Below are 10,443 nucleotides of genomic sequence, written 5' to 3'. Positions count from 1 at the left end.
AATAGATAACTGACGCTAATTAATAATTATTTTTGTCAGTGTATAACTGAAGCAAAAAATTGTGGGTTGACTTTTGCGTCAGTCAACAAGTTTGACTTACGCAAAACCCCTTTTTGTAGTGAAAGTCAGTTGTTCTCTTGGATGAATGATTTTGTTGACACTTATGCACGTGATTAGCTCAAGTAATGTCGATTTGAAAAGTTGCTATTGATGTGTTGTCTGCTATGACTAAAGTTTTAAAATCTTCTAAGACTTATCCTGATGTTCCTGCTGATGGTGATTTTTCTAGTTCTTCAGATGGTGATGGTGCTTTCTCTGTGCATTCCCTGGAGATCTCTCCATCGATATGGATGTAGATCCATCTGTTGATATGGACCATGGTTCTTCTATCCCTAAGTCTAATGTTTAGCTTTTTTCTATGGGTATTGATCAAGGTCCTTCTGGTTGTGTTGCTGTCTAGGGGGAGCCAGTTACCGTAGATGTTTAGGGGGAGAACATTTTTCTGATATCCAGGGGGAGCAAGGTCTTGCAAATGTTCAGAAGGATTCAACAACTGCTGGTGTCCAAGGGGAGCATTCCACTTAGGGGTGGGCATCATCCAATCCAATCCAATTGAACTGAATCAATCCAATACAATCCACTTTCAAAAAGTTTGATAATTGGATGGGATTGGATGTTAAAATTTAGATTCTAATTGGATTGGATCGTTTATTGGGTATGTCAATCTCAAAATCCAATTAAAAACCGACCCAATCCAATTACATTTACATATATTAAAAAATTATTTATATAATAAAAAATATTGAAAAATATAATATATATTTATTATATTTTATTAGATTTTTTTTGTATGTTGAATTTGTAACACTTGATTGTATTGTATATTTATTTTTATGATGTTTTGTTCTATTTTATTACATAAAATGTTGTTGTTTTAATTATTTAAAACTTTTAGCTACATTACACTTGTAAGAATAATATATTTATGAAGTATTAAACTTAAATAAAAGGTGATACTTAGTTTTTACATATTTTTATTCATATGTTTAGGTTAATATTGAAATTTAGTTGTGTAATAGGATATCCAATTAAAAAAACCTATCCAATCCAATTTGTAATTGAATTGGATTGGATTGGATTAGATTTTGAGGTCTAATTGGATTGATCGGACAATGATTTTCCAAATCCAATCACTAATTGGATTGGATCGGATGAGGAAAAAAATATTGTATTGGATCGGATGCCCACCCCTAATTCCACTGATGTTCTTTCTTCTGTTCCTGATGACGATGCTGCTTTAGTACATCTTTCCTCTGCATCTCTTGTTGCCTATTCCAACAGTGAGTAATTATGATCATCGAGGGGGAGATTAACTGTTTCATCTTTTGTACAAATACTCTAAACATTGTTCATATTTTGGGTTTAGTTTTTTGTCAGGTTGTTTTTGCCTGTCGATTAAACTTAACCTTGTCAGTTGGTAATCTGTCTTATTGTTCTTTTTTTTTTATTGGCATTTATTTTTGTGTTTTGTTACTTTGTGTCTCTCTTCTTGAATATTATGCTTGGTCGTTGATCATAATTTGCCAAGGGGAAGATTGTAAGTGCCATGTTTTCTATATGGCAAATTATGTGGCTTTTTACTGTTTTAGTATATTGCTTTCTGGTTGTTGTCTTGGCCTATTGAGTTGTTCACCTATGTTGGTCTTAGTTGCTTCTAGTTAGTCTGATTTCATATATAGTTTGCCAAGTAAACTTTTTTAATTCTTTTGTCTTTTATTCAGTTCAGTTTGCGCCAGCTGGCTTGAACTGTTAAGTTAGTTAGCTGAGTCAGTTTTTGTAAAGTATGGTATATATTAAGCGGATATTACTTTTTCTATCTAACTCTCATTTTTAGCATCTTCTAGTGATTCTTGCTCTGCTAGGGCAAAATATTTTTATGTGTTTCTTTGATTGTGACTCGCAGATAGTAATTCATTGGATCTTCAGAGGTTGAAGAGAAGTGTGAATCTGCAATGTCTGAAGAGAGTTTAGACTGATCTGCTGGAGGAATTTCAGCTTGGTGGAAGCAAGTGCAACTTGTCTTCTTGGATCTAAGTGTGCTTAAATCCGTGCTCTTGATTGTTTTCAAGAGTTAGTTAAATCTTGTGTAAAGTCATTTTAGATAATGTTATTTGATTTGTAAAATCAGAACGGGTGAATGTAATTAAACGATTTTATAGTGGATGTTACTTTAACCGATTCTTGGGGACCCAAGCCCTACTCGATTTAAATGTGTTTCTAATGCGGAGGAAACTTTTAAATATGGTGTTCATTAATTTATCTTTCTAGACTTAACTCATCAAGATATATTGTTGAATCAATTACTTAGCTTTCAGAATTACAAGTACTTTCAGAGGTGATGATATTATTTTGCTTATTTCAATTAGGACAATGTTTTGTTATTTTTCTGTTGCTTTGTAGTTATATTTCTATTGTTTTATAGTTGTTTTCATGTTGTTCTAAAGTTATTTTTTAGTTGTTTTTCAATTGTTTTTTATTTTACTAAAACACAGTATTTTTATAATTCTGAAACTTTAAACACAATATATTTGTATGGTTGGTACAGAAAAAATATAAAAAAATTCTATGTCCAAATATTTTTGTAAACTTTTTCAATTGTAAGTTTTTTAAAAAAAAAAAATCACTAAATATTGGGATTATGAGCCCAGTGGAAAGTTTTCCAGTTAGACCAGAAAGCCCAATGTAAATGGGGCCAATGCGGGATTATGGGCTTTCGGGTACATGTCTGACATCAGAGGCAGAGCCCCTCTTCTTCTTTTATAGTGGTACTCCCGCGCGACCTCTGACAGACTGTCATTACTCTCCTCTCCATTGCTTCAGTCTTTTCTTGTCATCGGCGCTCCGAGCATGGCTGCTCGGTCTCACCTGATCATAACATTTTACTAGGGAGGCACAGGTTATGAGCTTAGTGAGCATGGAAGTTTTTACATTCTCAATTTTATTTTTCTTTTCCACTGAAAATTCTGTGCATTTGGAGGTTTTTTGTTGTGTTTTTTTTTTTTTTTTGTGGTTTTAGTGCCATGAAAGCTGTATTTATACATAAATGGCTACAATCTATAGGCTTATACAGCTTTTATGGGGTTACTGAAAATTCGTTACTTTTCCCTTATCTGCCAAGTTTAGTGTATTCAATACTTTAGAATGGACTAGATTGTTGCGTTGTGTACCATTTCTTTTGTCAAATGAAATTTTAATAAGATGGTTGTTTTTGTGATATTTGACGAAATTTGAAAGTGCCTTGCCATTTGCTCTGGGCCCTTTTCAAGTGTGGTACAATGCCCTTTAGTGAAAGAACAAGAAAAAAAAATCATCTAAGTTGCCAAACTATGAAGTTTTTTCCTAGTTCTTTGCCAACGTTCGGAGCTCTACTCTTCGAGTTTGAGTCTAAAAAGAAGCTTTTGAAATGGAGTCTCCATTTGTGTCTCTCTTATCAGCTAAGTTGAGTTAGTAATCCTCATTATCTTTTTTACAGTTGTGCCATTGGCGAACCAGAAGGCAAAATGTCTGCTGCACAGGAAGGAGTTCTTGGGCGCTCTAAGGCAGAGTGGACTCCATCTCGCGATGCATGTCTGGTTCAGCTTTTCATTGAACAGCACAATTGTGGAAGAACAGCTTATAATGAATTCAAAAATGAAGTTATTAGGTCAGTAACCCGCGATTTTAATAAGAAGTTTGGCATGAATTTAGAAGAGAACCAGATAAAAAACCGATACAATGTGATGAAGAAAGACTATGGTGTTGTTAAAACTCTTCTTAGTCACACTGGCTTTAGCTGGGACGAAATACGAAAAATGGTTGTGGCTGATGATAAAGTTTGGGACAACTACATAGCTGTGAGTTTGATCTTTTTTACAGAATATTATAATTAGAAACTTAGGCTTTAAGTTCAAAAAAAAAAGAATCATTCTTTCTCTTTAATGCAATTAAAGAATCTCACAAGCTTATTGTTGCAGATAAAAAGTGAAGCAAGGCCTTTTAGACGCAAGAGCTTTCCTCTTTACAACCAAATGGCGATTATCTTTGAAGGTGATCTTTATTTCACTTATTGGTTCTATAGCATTTTTCAAGTAGGTTTCATTTCCCTGACCTATTCTAAAGCAGGAGAATCAAGATCCGTTATGAAACACCAATTCCCAAGTGGACTGCTAGTGACAGCTGAAGAGGGAAATAGTAATACTGAAACAGTTCGATCTTCAGAGCCTACTAACCTTCCAGCCCAGGTAGTTGATGGCACCCCCGATTCGGATTCAATGATCCGAATAGATGACAATGACAACGACGATGATGATAATAATAGGCAACAAATGAAGCTGAAATCCGAGGCTCCTTCAATGTCTGGTCATAAAAGAAGAAAATGCTATAAGGTCAGAGAGACCATAGAAAACACCTTATACGAAATGTTTTGCTCGGCCAACTTAAAAGCTGCACAAAGAAAAGCATTTAGTGAGAAAACACTGTACCAAAAGTGCCTTGAGGAATTACAAGGAATTGAAGAGCTTGATGACATGGAATTTACAAAAGCTGTTAATGTTCTTAAGGATGACAAAAATGCAGTTGCTTTCATGACTATAAAAGGACCTCGGCGGTTAATCTGGTTGAGGTCTCAATGGCCAGCTTCATAGTCTTAGTTTTGCTTTTTGCTTGTTGTAGGTGATATCTTGTATTACTTAATCAACGAGAGACTCAACTTGACTGCCCCTTTTGGCCTATTAACATGGAAATGTTATTGCTTCTTCAAGAGTATTCTCCTTCCATTTTTCACTATATAAATATAAATATTTGATCATATTATTGTTCACTTTAGTTATTACGATGATCAAACTGAGGTGGACCTATCTCGGTGAAACTGAGGTTGAGGATGAGGATCTGAACTATGAACATTAAACATGAAAACAGGCATTGCTATAAATGGAAAGCAGATGCTATGTATTATGTGATGTGGAGTTGTCATTGGTAGTGAGTTCTAGGGCACGTTTGGTAAGCAGGATTGGATTGGATTAAACAGGCTAATTTGTCCAATCCAGTATTTGAGCATGTTAAAAGTCTGGATAACTAATCCAGCTAACCTCATCTGTGTGGGATTATTGATCCCATCCAGCAGGGTGGGATAAATAATCTCATGCATGTGAGAATTTTTTTTATCGCTTTTTTAATTTTAATTTTATTAATATATTTTAAATTTAATAAGAATTTAAATAAAAGAATTATCACACATTTATTTATATTTTTTTTTTATCAAAAACTTATTCATTAAAATTAGTGAAAATGTATAATTTTGAATTATTATACATGAGTTTTTAAAATTTAACATATTATTAATCAAACAACAATAACTTAAATTGATTCTAAGAAAAACAATATGACAATAAAATTATGTATTGTTTTTAAATTATTAGAAAATTTATATAAATATTTTAAAAAATTAATATTTATATTAAATTAGTGTTTAAGATAAACAATTTTATATTATTGAAGTATTTTTATTTTACTATTTTAATTATTTATTAATAAAAAATATGATAAAATATTTTATTATATATTTACGATATATACTTGATTATATAGGATAGATTATTTTATTTTATTTTATAATTTAATTATTTTTATTGTTTGTTGTGAATTATTCATTTTTATTTGTTTATTATTATATATTTTAATTTTAATTTATTATTATATATTTTATATTTTAATTTAAGTTTTTTTTTTTAAAGAAAATAAATATAATAGTCCAGTCTATTTTTAAACCAAACATAGGATTACTTTCAGCATAATCTAATCTTGTCCAATCTAGTCCAATCATTTTCAATCCAATCCAGTCCAATCCTGCGTACCAAACAGGCCCATGGTATATATTTTGTAATACCACAGATAAAAGCACAAAAGAAAGTCTATTATTTAGAGATTAAGATGCTTTCACACTATACAAGAACTAAACTCAAATTAAAGGCAGCAATAAATAAGCTTCAAAAATAAAGGGGCCAAGGCCTCTAATTTGACTAAAATATAATCTTCAACTAATATTATAATATACCTTAAAAAAAAAAAAAAAACTAATTATAATATGAAATTAAAGAAGAGAGAAAATTTTGCACATTTGAAAATATTTTTCCCTTATATTAAATGTCGTTATTTAACGGAAATTGTCCGTTCAACGATTGTCTTTTATTTTTCAATTAATGTTAATGAATAAAACTAATGTTAAATCAATTAATTAATTATATTTTTTTGAAAGAAAAATATTTTAAATATTTAAATTTAATTTATTTATTAAAATATAATTTAGATAATTATTTAAAAGTATGAATAAAATTAGATAATTATATTTTATATAAATTTTAATTTAAATTTAAATTAAATGTTATTTCAATTAATTAATTATACATTATAATAATTTTATTAGTTATATTGTTTAAAATTCTAAACTTATTTACTTATTTTATTGTTTAATAAAATTAGTTAGATGTATTTTTTGATAAATAAATATAAAACTAGATTAATTTTATATACTTATAAAATATAATAAAATTGTATTTGTTGCAATTCTATTACAACTATAACCAAACACTCCCTAAAGATTTAGGTGAGAGAGAAAAGATGGGAAAGAAGAGAAATTGAATTTTATATTTAATCCATGTGGATAATATTTGTTTAATATCCATTTTCAAAATGATTACTATTTTTTTTTCTCACCAATCTTAAATCATTTTATTACAAATTGTATTATTTGTATATTTATTTTTATTCGGATCTCAAATGTCTTTTTACACTATTTGAATCTTACGCGACTAACTATCTAAATAGAGGTCCACTAAAAATATGGCTCATGTTGAAAAAAACAAGCTTCCATCTGAAGCTATTACCTGAAATTTATATATATATATATATACATACATATATTTATATTTATCATTGCATAGTCATCCAATATAAAAATACTAATTTTTTTTCTATAAAATATAAAAACAATAATTAAAATTAGGAGTGTTCATAAAATAGCTGATTTAATTCAACCCATACGATTCAATTCAATTAAATCCGCAAAGTATGGATATCTGTACTTGTGAGGATTGGAGTGGATTGGAAAATTTAAAATCCGTACTTATGCGGATTAGATGTTAATTGACATATAAAAGTAACCGATTTAATTCAATCCACATATTATTATAAAAAAAAATAAAAAACTATATATACAATTAATATTTTAATGTAAAAAAATAACAATTTAAAAGTTTAATATATATAACTAGGTGAATGTACGTGTCGAGCCACGTATTGCTAGTTTTATTTAAGATTTTGGTCTTTTTAAGATTTTGAATGTATTTTATTTTTAGAGATTACAAATTTTTTATTTGAAAAAATTAAATATTTATATTTGAAATATTATTTAATAATGTATTAAAAATAATATTAGTGTAATTATAAAATTGTAAATAAATTTATTATTGGAGTAGTAAATTATTCTATTTAGTTCTTTTTTTAACATAGCATTGTAATGTAATTTTATATCTATAAATATTCTGTAAAGTGTTAATATTATATAAACATCTCCATTTATAAAGCTAAAAAGTGGGTCAATGACAAAAGTGGTATATCTGCAATCACACAAAGATAGAAGTGGTATTTCTGCTTCCTATGCTTATCGAGAGAAAACATTAGATAACGTGAGGTTAACTTTAATATATAAAGATTTTTCTTTTTTAAAAAAAGATAAAAAAAAATATTAATATTCTCCCAAGATAGGTTTGTTAGAGAGATATGTGGCTAAGATGATTTTTTTTAATTTAAAAAGAGATTATTAATATTTAAAAGATTGTTTAATTTTTTGGGTTTAATTATTGGGTTTATTTGTTAACGGGAGATCAAACCTAATCGTTAAATTTAACAGAATATTATTGAGTATATTCTGTTAAACCAAGAATTGCCGTTAAATAGGCACTTTTAATATATAAAGATACAATTATATTTCAAAAATTTATATATAATTTTATTTTCATATAATTTAAAAAAATAATATTTTTTTATATATACAATTTTTTTTAATAATGTGTTTTAATTTTTGTAATTTTTTTTTTATATAAATATTAAATAATTTAATACAACAAACAATAATTAAATAAAAAATTATTTCGGAAAGGTAATCGGAGCTCAAAAACACTCCTCTCTGGACAAAAGAAAAGTAAAGTTCTTTCGATTCTAATTCAACTTTAAAATATTTCTCTTTTCTTCTTCTTCCACTTCTTCTCCTACTCTTAAACTCTTTCTCTGAACTCTTACAACCTTACTCTTCCTTCAATTATGGATCGGATCATTCTTACCGGGTCACTTCTCACACTCCTCACTTTCTCTTTCGTCTTAGGTAATTACCCACCAAGATTATTACTTTAATTTTCTGTTCTACGATTTCCCGCTAACCCAATTCTTACTTTGTTCTTTATGTGGTTGCAGAGGTAGAGTCAACGACGTTCAAATTAGTAAACAAATGCCGGAACACCATATGGCCCGGCTTGCTATCCGGTGCCAACTCAGCTCCGCTCCCCACCACCGGCTTCGTTCTCCACAGCGGCGAATCTCGGACCTTACGCATACCCAGAGCGTGGTCGGGTCGTCTATGGGCTCGGACCCATTGCGGCCACGACTCAACCGGCAAATTCACTTGCATCGCCGGGGACTGCGGTTCGGGCAAGCTGGAGTGTGAAGGAGCCGGGGCCAAGCCGCCAGCTACACTAGCTGAGTTCACTCTTAACGGCGCTGACGGCTTGGACTTCTACGACGTCAGCTTAGTCGACGGGTACAACATCCCGATGTTGATCGTCCCCAAGGGAGGTACAAGAGGTGGATGCGGCGCCACCGGTTGTCTCGTCGACTTAAACGGGGCTTGTCCGACCGCGTTGCGAGTGGCGCGTGCTAATGGCAAAGGGAGCGTAGCGTGTAGGAGCGCGTGTGAAGCGTTCGGGGATCCCCGCTTTTGTTGTAGTGAGGCGTACTCCACACCTGACACGTGTGGGCCTTCTCCTTATTCGCTCTACTTCAAACACGCTTGCCCACGCTCGTATAGCTACGCGTACGATGACAAAACCAGCACTTACACGTGCGCCTCCGCTGATTATACTATTATATTTTGCCCATTACCCTATACCAGGTAAAATTACTATCTTGATCTCGATACATATTTCTATGCCGATGAGTTTACATGGGTAATTTCGTAAATTAATTTAGCATGGCACATTCAAGAAATTTCGCTCTAATAGGCATACAAGTGGTGTGGGGTGTGATGAAAGCTTTTCTAATGGGCCCAGTCCCTCCATAATTTGAGTCTTTTGGACAATTTTATTCATATTTAATTATTTTAGTGAACCCGTATTTGTTCATTAAATTGTTCTTCATAATTCTTTTATTTTTTCTGACACACTCAAGACTTACCTTGTCTTTTCTCTAAAACAAAGGAAGTCATACCTTGTCAAGTGGAGAGTACTTCGCAAATAATTAAATTTATACAAAAAAAAATAGTATACTCAAATGAACACTAATTTTTTTTTGAATGGTGGTATATGAAACAAAAAATTTGCAGCCAGAAAGTGTTGGGAGCAAGAAAAGATGGGATACCACTACCACTGGTGAATAAGACCATGATGTACTTAAGAAGCCGACACTCGAGCGGAGCTGCAGCATCGTCCACAGGTCTTTCTTCTTTGCTATTTATGGCCCTTGCAGCCACTAATGCACTGCCACTTTTGCTATCATGGCCAATTTATAACTCTTTGTGACTAACATTATTGGCCTGGACACATTACTTCCAGGCAGATAAACATTACTTAAAGCTCATGATGAACATTGGTACCACTGCCGTTTATACTTTGTTCAACTGCCCTTTATGGCTCTTCCTAAGAGCTTTCTTCTGGTTATAAGGTAAAGAGCTTATAGGCTTCACAATTGTCACCACAAACATTTGTGTATATAATTTTTATGTTCTTTTTTTTTTTGTTCACATACGTATAGGAGAGTCATAATTTTATATCTAAATGACTTTTACATCAAAGTTGTAGTTTTGTTGGAAAGCATTGAGATTTCATTTTCACATATTGAGGAACTATATAAAGTTTACATGTTTAAATCCTTGAAGGCCGAAAGATTCACATTTGTTATTGCAGGATTGAGTTTTGCATAGAAATGCATAAGGGTACAGGGTACTTTATTGAATACTTAAAAACCATAAGATGCTCACTCTGTTGAATATCATAGATAATTATGAAGTTTTCTTTGTTATCACTCTCTATTGTAGAGTTTAAGGGGTTGTTTGGCTTCATAACTTAAAAACTGTTCGGCAAAAATTTTGTAAAAATAATTTTTTAAGAACTGAGTTTAAAAAAAACTAGAAAACAGAAA

General features: G+C 31.2%; 2 protein-coding genes across 4 annotated transcripts; both read left to right on the top strand.

The window, feature by feature from the left end:
• Nucleotides 1-2,685: 2,685 nt before the first annotated feature.
• On the top strand, nt 2,686-4,803 carry LOC115704572 (uncharacterized protein At2g29880). Of its 2 annotated transcripts, none has more exons than XM_061106534.1 (4): nt 2,686-2,956; nt 3,533-3,893; nt 4,014-4,086; nt 4,159-4,803. In XM_061106534.1, exons 2-4 carry the CDS (start codon nt 3,561-3,563, stop codon nt 4,680-4,682), a joined length of 930 nt encoding a protein of 309 aa, XP_060962517.1. In that variant the 5' UTR covers nt 2,686-2,956; nt 3,533-3,560; the 3' UTR covers nt 4,683-4,803. The 2 variants fall into 2 exon arrangements, with proteins under 2 accessions (XP_060962517.1, XP_060962518.1); XM_061106535.1 differs by having other exon boundaries at nt 2,712-2,956; nt 4,162-4,803.
• Nucleotides 4,804-8,165: 3,362 nt separating this feature from the next.
• Nucleotides 8,166-10,173, top strand: LOC133032551 (thaumatin-like protein 1). Of its 2 annotated transcripts, XM_061106533.1 has the most exons (4): nt 8,166-8,416; nt 8,506-9,199; nt 9,629-9,738; nt 9,858-10,173. In XM_061106533.1, the coding sequence occupies exons 1-4, from the start codon at nt 8,356-8,358 to the stop codon at nt 9,863-9,865; spliced, it is 873 nt and encodes a 290-aa protein (XP_060962516.1). In that variant the 5' UTR covers nt 8,166-8,355; the 3' UTR covers nt 9,866-10,173. The 2 variants fall into 2 exon arrangements, with proteins under 2 accessions (XP_060962516.1, XP_060962515.1); XM_061106532.1 differs by having other exon boundaries at nt 9,629-10,173.
• The last annotated feature ends 270 nt before the right edge of the window (nt 10,174-10,443 follow it).

The sequence above is a fragment of the Cannabis sativa genome, chromosome X (assembly GCF_029168945.1).
Source record: "Cannabis sativa cultivar Pink pepper isolate KNU-18-1 chromosome X, ASM2916894v1, whole genome shotgun sequence".
NCBI classification, from domain to species: Eukaryota; Viridiplantae; Streptophyta; class Magnoliopsida; order Rosales; family Cannabaceae; genus Cannabis; species Cannabis sativa.
This window is presented reverse-complemented; position numbering and strand designations above follow the sequence as displayed.